This window comes from Rhinoraja longicauda, chromosome 18 (assembly GCF_053455715.1).
Source record: "Rhinoraja longicauda isolate Sanriku21f chromosome 18, sRhiLon1.1, whole genome shotgun sequence".
NCBI classification, from domain to species: domain Eukaryota; kingdom Metazoa; phylum Chordata; class Chondrichthyes; order Rajiformes; family Arhynchobatidae; genus Rhinoraja; species Rhinoraja longicauda.
In genome coordinates this window covers 14813938-14827409 of record NC_135970.1, presented here as the reverse complement: position 1 = coordinate 14827409, position 13472 = coordinate 14813938, and the positions used below count along the sequence as shown (strand labels likewise).

Sequence of the window (13472 nt, the reverse complement as noted above, 5' to 3'; positions counted from 1 at the left end):
ATACACCCCACTCAGGAGGAAAGCTCCAGTCACCATAAAGACTGTTAAGACATGGCCTGAAGGAGCTTCCTCGCAGCTGCAGGATTGCTTCGAAAGGACCAACTGGGATATTTTTGAGGATCAGGACTTGGAGGAGTATACATCAACTGTACTCTGCTACATTCAAAACTGTGTTGACAATGTCACCGTCGACAAACGCATCCGGTTGTATCCCAATCAGAAGCCCTGGATGACAAAGGATGTCAGGTCTCTCCTCAAGGACCGTAACACCGCCTTCAGGTCTAGTGATAGAGCTCTATACAGTGCTGCTAGAACCAACCTGAAGAGAGGCATCAAGGATGCCAAAGCGTCCTACAAGAGGAAGATTGAGGACCACTTTACCAACAATGACCCACGGCGGGTATGACAAGGCATCCAGCACATCACCAACTACAAGACCAGCAACCGCATGACTGCCGACGGCGACGCCTCGCTGGCAGAGGAACTTAACTGTTTCTTTGCTCGTTTCGAGGTGAAAGCTGCAGTGGCAGACATAACACCCTCTCCAGCAACTGACAGCAACACCTTCACTGTGCAGGAGTATGATGTTAAGCGCGTGCTCAGAGCAGTGAATCCCAGGAAAGCTGCAGGCCCCAATGGTGTGACGGGCAGAGTGCTGAGGGAATGTGCAGACCAATTATCTGAGGTCTTCACAAAAATCTTCAACCTGTCCCTTTTAAAATCGACCATCCCTCCCTGCCTGAAGTCCGCCACAATCATCCCACTGCCGAAAAAGTCTGTCATCAGCGGCCTTAACGACTACCATCCGGTAGCACTCACACCGGTCATCACAAAGTGCTTCGAGAGGCTGGTCCTGCAGCACATCAAAGCCAGCCTCCCACCCACCTTCGACCCATACCAGTTTGCCTACAGAGCAAATAGGTCTACAGGGGATGCCATCGCCACTGCTCTTCACACTGCACTGACCCACCTTGAACACCAGGGGAGCTATGTGAGGATGCTTTTCCTAGACTTCAGCTCTGCCTTTAACACAGTCATCTCGAGCAGACTGGTCACCAAACTTTCTGACCTTGGATTTTCCCAAACCATCTGCCAATGGATCAAGGACTTCCTGACCAACCGCCCCCAGACCGTCAAAATAGGCCCTCACCTCTCCTCCACCATTACACTGAGCACCGGCTCACCACAGGGCTGTGTGTTGAGCCCCATCCTTTACTCCCTCTACACTCACGACTGCGCCCCCACCCATCCCACCAACACCATCATCAAGTTCGCGGATGACACGACTGTGGTTGGACTCATCTCAGGAGGAGATGAGACAGCCTACAGGGATGAAATCCAAAGACTGGCAGCATGGTGTTCAGTGAACAATCTTGTCCTGAACTCCTCCAAAACAAAGGAACTTATAATAGACTACAGGAAAACCAGTGCAGAACACGACCCACTCTACATCAATGGGGTCTGTGTGGAAAGGGTACCCGCTTTCAGGTTCCTGGGTACGCACATCGCAGAGGATCTTACCTGGTCTACCAACACCATCACCACAGTGAAGAAGGCACAGCAGAGACTCCACTTCCTGAGGATCCTCAGGAAGACCAACCTGCAGGAGAAGCTCATGATGTCCTTCTATCGCTGCTCCATCGGGAGTGTGCTGGCATACTGTATAACCACATGGTATGCTAGCTGCTCAGAAAAGGACAGGAAGGCCCTTCAGAGGGTCATCACGACGGCCCAGAAGATCATCGGCTGCTCACTGCCCTCCCTGGAGCACCTGTTCAGCCTACGCTGCCTCAGTAGAGCAGGCAAAATAATAAAAGATCCATCCCACCCCGGCCACCGTCTGTTTGTTCTTCTGCCATCTGGTCGACGTTTCAGGTCGATCAAATCCCGAACAAACAGACTTAAGAACAGTTTTTACCCCAGGGCCATACGAAAACTGAACACTACTTTCTGCACTAGGTCAGACTGTTAAAACTTTTGTATTTAATATATTTGTATTTATTTGTTTTGCATTTATTGCATATATGTTTTTACGCACCGTCAGGATTGCTATTTTTTAATTTCGTTGTACTCGTTGCAACGACAATAAATGAATATTATTATTATTATTATTATTATTACTGCAGGTCGATATTCTTCCCTCTTCTTGAGAAGATGGTGTGAGCCATCATTTTGAACCACTGTAGTCCCAGTTGTCAAAGTCCACAATGACATTGCAAAACCTAAAGAAGATGAATGATCAGCAAAATATATCTAAGTTACAATATCATATGGACATTTGAGGGGGAGATGGTGGTGTTTTCTGAGATTTCAATGTTGTGTGCTTGTGAATTACTACTATAAATTAATTAATTAATTAATTAAAATATAAAATTACGATAAAATTATAAAAATATAAGCAAAGCAAAGATTGAACAGACAATCAGAACCTTTTTCCCAAGGTGTAAATGTCTAACACTAGGGGGCATAGCCGTAAGATGAGAGGGTTTTTACACAGAGAGCAGTGGGGGCTGGGAACACATTGCCTGGGGTAGAGGAAGAGGCAGATACGATAGTAGCGTTTAAGAGGCTTTTAGAGAGGCACATGGCAGTTGCAGAGGGATATGGATCATGTACATGCAGATGAGATCAGTTTAATTTGCCATCATGTTTGGCACAAACATTTTGGGTCGAAGGACCCATTCCTGTGCTGTACTGTTCTATGGTCTTTGCACCAAAGGAACTTTGGCGAGTCTGAAGAAAGGTCCCGATCTGAAACGGCGCTTATCCAAGTCCTTCAGAGATGCAGCCAGATCCACTGAGTTACTCCAGCACTCTGCTTCCAGCATCTGCAGTTCTTTGTGTCTCCATTTTAGTGAGTTGCTGTTGTGCACCTTGTAGATGCTTTATGCTGTTTACACGCGGTGGCTTCTAGATGTTCAATAGTGGAAGGCTTGTCCATTAGTGTGTTCTGTTCTGCATGCTATTGATTTTTTCATGACACAGAGGAGAGGGATCCCATTCAGCCCGTCAGGTGCATGCCAGCTCCCAGCAGAGCAATCCAATCAGTCCCTTATTCCCCCTCTCCTTATTTCCTTGTCCCTCCGCTAACTTATTCACTCTCAGCTCCCCCCCCCCCCCCCCCCTTGAATCTTTTGCCAATTAGCTAAACCAAGTGGTGAATTACAGTAGCCATATAACTTTGCACTGTACCTCGGGACACGTATACTTTAGTTTACTTTAGAGATACGGTGTGGAAACAGGCCCTTCGGTCGGCGTAGACCAGCGATCACCTTGTACACTAGCACTATCCTAAACACATTATGGACAATTTGCAATTAACGGAAGCCAATTAAGCTACAAACCTGCATGTCTTTGGAGTGTGGGAGGAAACCGGAGCACCCGGAGAAAACCCACGCAGTCACAGGGCGAACATACAAACTCCATACAGACAGCACGCTTGGTCAGGATCGAACCGAGCGAGGTCTTTGGCGCTGTAAGACAGCAACTCTACCGCTGTGCCACTGTGCCGCCCTTGTGACAATAATAAACCTAAGCCTAAAAATCTGCAACAATAACACGTGTAGGGCCCCAGACCTGAAACGCCTTCTATCGAAGCATTTCCCTTTCTCTAGACACTGCATGAGTGGTTTGCAGCATTTTCTCTTCTTGTTATGCATCAGCTCAAACTTGGCGGCAGTGCATCACGTTCAACTTTCGGAAATGTTATTTTATTTAATGACATTCCTCGGAGCAATCAGGTAGTCAAACATTAAAATCCGACCAATAGTTTATTATGTACAGAACAAAGAATACATAGTCCACATACAGCACATCCATTAGGCAACCTTACTGTCCATATACAAGCGGATACAACACCTAAAATAACAAGCAGTGTCCAGAGTATATGAGTAAACGAGGGATGGGAACATTAGCAGCAGCCTGGGTCACAGCTATTCTAACTATTATCAACTTCCAACTAGTAATTTGTTTTCTTTTTAAACATAACTTTTATTGCATGTATACGCTTGTTTTAAGTCAAAGTAAATGTGACACCATCATTTGAATTAAATACTATCGTGGGCCCAAGAACAAATCACACAGAGAATCTACTAGTAATTCCTAGAGGGAATGGGAAGTTCGGGATGAACTTGGTTTTATTGCTGCCACCATTTTGTTCTCTTTCTACCGACAGTGTTGGAGCTTCAGTTTGTCCCCTCCATCCAATTCAAAAGTATTTTGTTTTGTGTGGTTGCTATCACTGACGATAATAGCAAGGGTCAAACGAAAGAGGGATGTGTGTGTATGGTAGAAGAGCCCAGGGCATAAAAATTTGGCTTGCATGCTGCTGAAATGCGTCTTATTTTATTCGCCACAAGAGAATGGAATAGCTTTACAAGGCTTCCTACGAGATAAACACTCAACACTTAAAGGGGGGGGGGGGATCTACAGTGTGTGATCATCTTCAGTGGGAAGCGAGCATGGGAACAAGGGTGGCCCGTTCAACATTGCCATGGGCCTTGCGGAAAGGGGGGGATGGAGGGGTGGGAGTGGAGAGTCAACCTTTACAATATACAAGTTAATCCAAAATGTTCTGCAATGCGTATGGACACTGTGAGTTAAATACAATCACATTGAACCAAGATTATAGTGGTGAGCAGAGTTGTACAAGTACTAGTTCAGGAGAGAGAAGATATTCGCCAATGTACACACATGCAGAAAATAACCAATATCAATATACAGTTTTATACATTTTCTTTATTTCTTATGGAGGATGAAGATCACTCCGACCAGGATTGCCAGACCTGTGATGGCAACCCCTCCAAGTATGTACGGCTTCATATTCTCAAACAAGTTGCTGGGCTGACCTTCGGACGTTTCTTCCTTGGTGTCCTGGGTTTCGAACTCTGCGTCTGCGGTCTTCTTGCTCTCCGAGCTGACGGCGGGTAGTGTCACTGAGCTGTCCGCTGCGGGCTTCGTTTCACTGGCCGCTGTAGCCTCAGCGGCTGCCTTCTTGGGTACATTGGTGGGCTCCGGTTGCTTGCCGGCAAATTCTTTCTTATCGGCAGCACCAGTGTTTGCCTTTGAGGTGGCAGACTTGGGCGATTCTTTTGCTTCTGCCTTAGCCCTGTTTCTTGTTTCCATGGCTGGCTCCGAGCTCCCTAAGGCTGCTTCCCAGTGTTTTTCAATCTACAAAGGCAAAATTATCAGATGGTCTTTTTAAAATGTATTCCTTTTAAATGAACAGGTCTCTCCTTTTCTGTTCTCTCTTCAATTCTCACATTCCATTGTCTTGATGGAACAACCTTGAGAGAAGAGAAGACAGAGCAATCAATCACCACATGAGTTTTCTATGAAGTAAAAGTTAAGGGAAGATTTAACAGGCGGGTTCAAAATTACAAGATTTATAGAGTAGGCAGAACAAAGGAGATTAAAGAGAATCGTGGACACTGCCCGGTCCATCACAGGTACTCACCTCCACACCATCGAAAGGATCTATAGGGGGTGTGCCATCAAAAAGGCAGCCAATATCATTACAGACCCATACTACCCTGGTCACACTTTCATTTCACTCCTACCATTGGGAAGAAGGTATGGCAGTGTACAAAATCATGAGAGGAATAGATCGGTTAAACGCACAGATCTATGCCCAGAGTACAGGAATCAAGAAACAGAGGACATAGGTTTAAGTTGAGAGGGGATAGATTTAATAGAAACCTGAGGGGTAACATTTTTACACAAAGGATGGTGGGTGTATGGAACGAGCTGCCAGAGGAGGTAATTGAGGCAGGTACTATCGCAACGTTTAAGAAACATTTAGGCACATTTTAGAGGGATATTGGCCAGAAGCAAGCAGGTGGGACTAGTGCAGATGGGACATGTTGGTTTATGTAGGCAAGTTGGGCCAATGGGCCTGTTTTCTCGCTGTATGACTCTATGACTCTCTATGACTCTAAGTCTGCAAACTAGTTTCAAACTGGGTTCAAGAATAGCTTCTTCCCAGAAACCAGGTGGCTCTTGAACACTACACTACACTAACCTCAACGATGAACCTCAATGGACTGTCTTTGGTTCCACTGACTTTGTGGGGTTTATTTGCACCAGTAATGTGGTTATTAATTTATTGAATTTTTGTTCATTTATATATTATCTCTGTGTATTGTGTTTACCAACCTGTTAAGCTGCTGCAAGTAAGAATTTGATTGTTCCATTGTGGGGACACACGGCAATGAAACACTTCACCCATGACTCGATGAGGAGCAACATCTTTGCAATGAATTCTTGAATATGGCGGCAGAGAGAATGGTGAAAGCACGCCGAGTAGTGACTTTCAAAGGGAAGCTGGGAGAAACTTTCAAATAGAAAGTGTGTGAGAAGAAACTGCAGATGCTGGTTTAGACTGAAGATAGCGGCACGGTAGCGCAGCAGGGCGGCACGGTAGCGCAGCGGTAGAGTTGCTGCTTTACAGCGAATGCAGCGCCGGAGACTCAGGTTCGATCCTGACTACGGGTGCTGCACTGTACGGAGTTTGTACGTTCTCCCCGTGACCTGCGTGGGTTTTCTCCGAGATCATCGGTTTCCTCCCACACTCCAAAGACGTACAGGTATGTAGGTTAATTGGCTGGGTAAATGTAAAAATTGTCCCTAGTGGGTGTAGGATAGTGTTAATGTGCGGGGATCACTGGGCGGCACGGACTTGGAGGGCCGAAAAGGCCTGTTTCCGGCTGTATATATATGATATATGATATGATATGATAGACACAACATGCTGGAGTAACTCAGCGGGTCAGGCAGCGTCTCTGGAGAATGGGTTGGGACCCTTCTTCAGACTGAAAGTAGATGGGGGGGGGGAACTAGAGGTAAGAAAACGGCAGAACAAATAAGTGCTGGCAACAGAAGACCAAGGAAGGGTGGAGCCCATAATAACCCATTGTTGACTGGGGAAGAGGTGATAACGAAGGGATACAGGGATGCAAACTAGTGGAACTAGTAGGACGACGAGGGTGGGGGAGGGACGGAGAGAGAGGGAATGCAGGTGTTACTTGAAATTAGAGAAATCAATATTCATACCACTAGGTTGTACGCTGTCCAAGTGAAATATGAGGTGCCGTTCCTCCAATTTGCATGTGGCCTCACTCTGACAGAGAAGGAGGTCCAGGCCATAAAGGTCAGGAGATCGCCTAGGCCAAGACGGACTGTATGTAAGTGATCAGCGAAACGATCGCCCTGCCTGTGCTTGGTCTCGCCGACGGGAATGGAAGGTCTTTCAAAGGGCAAAGTTTTGGCTTCACTGGGCCTTGTGACCTCCTGTGATACCAGATACTGCCTGATGTGTGTGCTTTGGCCAAATACGTCAGGGTCAGGGTCTCCCTGAGCTCCCTGCAACAGGGTCAGTCAGGCTGTTCCCTGCCCTATCACTCAGCCTACTGCTCACAACTACCTTGAGGAGGTCACCAGACTTCTACATGCAAGGACAGAAGACTCACTCTGCTTTTCCTTTAGCCTATGGTAGGGGCCAGTGAATGTAACAATAGTCCAGCATTAGATGGACAAAAGTGTGGGATTAATTCAGCCGGTCAGGCAAAATCTCTGGAGAAAATGGACAGGCAGCGTTTTGAGTCGGGACCCTTCTTTAGACTGATTGTAGGGGGTGGGGGTTGTGGGTTAACTGACTTTTAATGGAGGAAGGGGGAGGGGAACAAGGGGGAAGGGAGTGTATGTTAGAGAATTAGAGAATTCAACGGTCATTCTGCTCGGTTGTAAGCTAGCATCTGCAGTACCTTTTTATTATATAATAGTCCAGCATTGTAGGCTTTGCCAAAGTGCAGACATTCAGGGACTTCATTGGTGGAGAACCTCTGGAAACTACTTACAATGAGTCCCTGACAGTGGTCCTGAAGAACCTCTGTGTCCCTCCACAAAGCGACACGGTGGCGCAGCGATAGAGTTGCTGCCTTACAGCGACAGAGATCCGGGTTCAATACTGTCTACGGGTGCTTGTCTGTACGCAGTTTTGTACATTCTCACCATGACCTGCGTGGGTTTTCTCCGGGTCCTCCAGTCTCCTCCCACACTCCAAAGACGTACAGGTTTGTAGGCTGATTGGCATCGGTAAAGTTGTAAATTGCCCCTCGTGTGTAGGATAGTGCTAGTGTGCAGGGGTCGTTGGTCGGTACGGACTCGGTAGGCCAAAGGGCCTGTTTCCATGCTGTATCTCTAAATTAAACTAAAGCGCATGCCTCCAATGGGAGCTATTCTTCACCAAGCCCATGAGGTGCCTTTGATGCTCCCAACCCCCCTGCTCTCATTGCAACGTTCATTCGTCCCTAGGTGCTCTCCCTTGTACGTCTCTGTAGGATCTGCTACATCTTGACATCTGGGTGACCTATCAATATAACATAACATAACATAACAACACTTTATTGTCACTCGGCACAAGAGCATTGTGCCAAAACCGACAATATCAATTTCAACGTGGAAAACCAATCATTTAAATCCTTACTCATTACTGATCTTTCTTTTTCTTCAGTGAGACCAGTTCAACTTTAATTTGGTTTATTTTAGTTTGGTATTGTCACGTGTACTGAGATATGGTAAAAGGTTTGTGTTTACGTGCTATCCTGTCAAAGAAAAGACTATGCATGAAAGCAATCAAGTCATTCACAGATGAAGAATGAAGGTTACAACATTGTTACAACATTCGGCGCAAGATAGACCATTGAAGTCCGATAAAGTCCGATTAAAGATAGTTCAAAGGTCTCCAATGAGGTAGATGGGAGGTCAGGACCGCACTCTAGCTGATGAGAGGACCGTTCAATTGCCTGATAACAGCTGGGAAGAAACCGTTCCTGAATCTGGAGGTGTGTGTTTTCAAACTTCTGTAACTCTTGCCTGATGGGAGAAAGGAGAAGAGGGAGTGACCGGGGATGAGGCAACATGAAGTGTAGATGGAGTCAATGGAAGGAAGGTGGGTTTGTGTGATGATCTGGGCTACGTCCACAACCAGTGTTATTCTTCACTGTGCTGTGAAAACTGTATGATGGTTACCCACAATGCCATTTTAATCTTTAAGGACCATTTGCAAGCCCCAGACTACTAAGCTCATACATTCATAAATTATTAGATCAGAATTAGGCCATTGAGTCCACTCTACCATCCAATCATGGCTGATCTATATTTCCTTCTCAACCCCATGCTCCTGCCTTATCCCATAACCTTTGATACCCTTACTAATTAAGAACGTCAATCTCCGCTTTAAAAATATCCAATTACTTTTCCTCCACTACCGTCTGTGACAATGAATTCCACAGATTCACCACCCTCAGACTAAAGAAATTCCTCCTCATCTCTTTTCTAAAGTTATGTCCTTTTATTCTGAGTCTGTGCCCTCTGGTCCTAGACTCTCCCACTAGTGGAAACATCCTCTCCACATCCACTCTATCCAGACCTTTCAGTATTTGGTAAGTTTCAATGAGCCCCCCCCCCCTGCACCTGGAGTACTGTGTGCAGTTTGCGGAATTCTATGGAATTCTGTGGAATTCTCAGTGGAGGCCAATTCCCTGAATGCATTCAAGAGAGAGCTTGATAGAGCTCTTAAGGATAGCGGAGTCAGGGGGTATGGGGAGAAGGCAGGAACGGGGTACTGATTGAGAATGATCAGCCATGATCACATTGAATGGTGGTGCTGGCTCGAAGGGCTGAATAGCCTACTCCTGCACCTATTGTCTATTGCCTATTGTCTAAAACAAGGCAATGTTCAATGTGACTTTCATCTGGACCTCATTACTGAATATTCAACACCATCGAACTAAGGACCGGCTACGGTCTCACAAACTAGCGTCCTACCCACTGGAACAGTTGGTCCTCCCTCACTCAATGAAGTGAAGTGAGAGCTTGTCATTGCTGTGGGGGTGATTTAAATTATGCACCGAGACGCCTGCTTTCTAACGAGGCTTCTATCAAGGATGACTAATGTAGAATAATTCACATCCCACAGTATACTCATGGATCATATGATGTACACAGCCAAAATGCTTGGGTGAAATTCATGGAATGTTGAAAAATAAGCTTGTATAAGACTACGATAAACTGGTCCCAGTGTAGTCCAATTCCAGGCTTCGCTTCCATTGACTCCATCTACACTTCACGCTGTCTCGGCAAAACCGCCAGCATAATCAAGGGCCAGTCTCACTCCGGTCACTCCCTCTTCTCCCCTATCCCATCAGGCAGGAGATACAGAGGTTTGAAAATACGTATGTCCAGGTTCAGGAACAGTTTCTTCACAACTGTTATCAGGCAACTGAACGGTCCTCTCATCAGCTAGAGTGCGGTTCTGACCTCCCATCTACCTCATTGGAGACCTTTGAACTATCTTCAATTAGACTTTATTGAACATCAATGTTATATCTTGCACTGAATGTTGTACCCTGTATCTGTGCATTTTGGACTTTTGAGACACGCTGTGGGAACGTGCCTTTTGGCCCACCGAGTAATCGCCGACCAGCGATCATCCCATACACTAGCACTATCCTTGACACTAGGGACAATTTACAATTTATAGAAACCAATTAACCTACAAACCTGTGTGTCTTTGGAGTGTGGGAGGAAACCAGAGCACCCGGAGAAAACCCACGTGGTCACAGTGAGAACGTACAAACTTCGTACAGGCAGCACCCATAGTCAGGATCGAACTCGGGTCTCTGGCGCATTAAGGCAACAACTCTGTGCCTCCACTGTGCACAGATTGATTATATTCACGTATATCGTCTTTTCTCTGACTGGATAGCACGCAAACAAAAGCTTATCGACGCATTAATTTGAGTTGTGGTTGGTTAGTTAATTGCTGCCAGTAATTAATGCTTGCAACACCAATTTTATTGCATAACACAAGCAACCATTGCAACCAGCAGCAGAATTCATTGCCACAGACAGCTGTGGAGGAAAAGTCAATGGATATTTTTAAGACGGAGATTGACAAATTCTTGATTAGTACAGGTGCCATGGGTTATGGGGCGAAGGCAGGAGAATGGGGTTGAGAGGGAAAGATAGACCAGCCATGATTGAATTGTGGAGTAGACTTGATGGGCCGAATGGCCTAATTCTGCTCCTAGAACTTGAATTTATGAACTATTTTGGTGCGTTTCCCATCAGACAGGACCAGATTTGCCTTCAGGATCCAGACCAATGTCATACTCTGATGTGTGGCAATGCTCGTAACACAGGGGATTGCAAGATAATTAGCGACTGCGCAACATAAAAGGGCCTGGTCCTTAGCAACCAGTTCCACTTTGGCTGTTTACAGTTTGCAGGCCGCCCCTCTTAACAAAGGCATTTGCTGCTGGAGGAATACAATAAACCAGCTGACAAAGGCTGGTGTCAGCCTGACCCGTGAACCCAGCAGCTTGACGGGACAACATTTTACTCAGCCGGGCGAGCATTTAAATATTAAATGCGACTTAAGACCTGGGCAATGGGGACAGGCAAGCTGCTCACGGGAGTATATTAAAATGACTCAATCATTTGGAATATCATCTGCGTTTACTAAATTTGATTTGATTCTCGTCAGAGCCACGCAAACATCTCCTTCGCACCACATAATCTGCTAATGTGTTAATGTTTGCTGATCTGTCTGAGAGACACTGCAAATGTAAGTGTGGTTCATTAAGTAATTTTCCCCGGAGATATCTTCGGTTTAAACCAGCATCTGCAGTTCCTTCCTAAGCAATTCCCCCCCCCCCCCCCCATGAGCTACAACCTTCAACCATCAGAGACACAGAGTCAGAGGCCCTTCCATGCCTATTGACATTCATTATTCATTGAGTAAAAAAGATCTCCAGCATTGTCTTTTTTTCTCTCTCTCTTTCCTCCACTTCGCTCAATCCTCAAATCTCCATGATCTGGGCAGCAATATTGATCCAGAAATCGCCCCAATAATGGAACCCAAGCATTCAAGGTCAAGTCCAGAAACTGAGGACAAACATCCGAGCAGCTTTAGAAAGGTCAATTGACAGGCAATTTATTAAAACAATATTCTGAAGAGCTTCCTCTTTGCACGTAACAAAGTGGGAAGGATTGATATTTACTTCGAATTAAATGAGCATCCTCCCAAAATGAATCATCGTAATGTATTAAAAAAAATTAAACTGTTTTAAAATCTGCACTGTGGAAGAAAAATAAGCTTGCCACAAACACATTGTGAACAAATAAATTATTTGGAGATAGATTTGCGTTGTAATGATTGTCCTGAAGGACCTTGCTTCTGACTGTCTTCACACAGAGGGGGTTCTTACATTTTATTTGAGGCTTAATCCATGAAACGCCTCACCCCCCATCCACAGAACGACTGCTTTTGTGTGGGGATAAAACAGCCAGACCTCAGCTAGCTAAGTCCCATCCATTCAAATCTGAAGACAATGCAATGCAGTTCCCCACCATCGACAGGCATCGGGCAAGTTAAATGCTTTTTGACGATTATTTCTTAAGTAAGTCGTCCTACCTTCTTGTTTCTGCTTAGCCTTTCCTTCAGGTTCTCTGGGACCAAGTCATTCGTCTCGTTCTCTGCTGCAACCCAGTGACGCCCACAGCCGTTCTAACTCACTGCAAAAGAAGCTGGCCTGCCATCTAAAGATGCTGCACCAATATCGTCGAGATGGGAAGGAGGCAGTATATTGGAGAGCCAGCTATGTGCTGGAAAAATTGGAACCTACCATTCTCACACTCGTGTGGGTGAATACAACAATGACCAGTTTTATTGCTAAAAATCATAACTATGTCATTGTGAATACTAAATATATATTGCCCCAAAAATTATAAGCATTCTTCATTTTGTCAGCTACTTTCAAATATTGAATGAAACCTTATTTTGGACCACAGCTTGTAATTTTTCAAGGTCACTGTGAACAGTTACAAGACTGCAGAAGTGCAGTCATATTCCAGTTGATTTCTGGGATAGTGGATGACTCATGCCCCAGGCAGTCATTTACAGGCAGCAGTGCAGTATCTTAAACAGTATTTTACAAATAACTTGCACAGGATCGCACATTCACTTTCAGCTTGAGACATTCAAAGACATGAATAAAACTAATAAAAAACATCGATGAAATCAAGGCTATTTTTCCTTCTTGAATGACAAGTGAAAATTCTTTTTCTATTGAAGAAAAATTGTCAGGTTAAAAAATCTAGTTTGCACACACTCTAATCTGCACTCAGTATCTTTCCCTTAGCTTTTCCTTTTGTAATTTCCTTTTAAACAAGGGTCGCATTACTCGCTTGTCATTCATTGCCCTTGACAGGCCAGGTGGGTCACTGCCTGCTTGAACGTTTACAGCCCATCTGGTTTAGAGATACAGGACAGAAACAGGCCCTTTGGCCCACCGAGTCAGTGCCAACCAGCGATCCCCATATACTAGCTCTACCCTACACACTAGAGACAATTTACAATATCACTGAAGCCAATTTAACCGGCAAACCTGAATGTTTTCGCAGTGTAGGAG

At 45.3% G+C, this 13472-nt stretch overlaps 1 protein-coding gene across 2 annotated transcripts; it reads right to left on the bottom strand.

The window, feature by feature from the left end:
• Window positions 1-3756: 3756 nt before the first annotated feature.
• Window positions 3757-12699, bottom strand: LOC144602264 (uncharacterized). Of its 2 annotated transcripts, none has more exons than XM_078415148.1 (2): window positions 12476-12699; window positions 3757-5285 (listed from the first exon to the last, which is right to left on the bottom strand). In XM_078415148.1, exon 2 carries the CDS (start codon window positions 5122-5124, stop codon window positions 4738-4740), a length of 387 nt encoding a protein of 128 aa, XP_078271274.1. In that variant the 5' UTR covers window positions 5125-5285; window positions 12476-12699; the 3' UTR covers window positions 3757-4737. The 2 variants fall into 2 exon arrangements, with proteins under 2 accessions (XP_078271274.1, XP_078271275.1); XM_078415149.1 differs by having other exon boundaries at window positions 3757-5169; window positions 12476-12695.
• Window positions 12700-13472: the final 773 nt, after the last annotated feature.

Excerpts from the sequence above, each read along its gene's own strand:
- LOC144602264 (XM_078415148.1), bottom strand. The coding sequence starts at position 5,124 with ATGGAAACAAGAAACAGGGCTAAGGCAGAAGCAAAAGAATCGCCCAAG.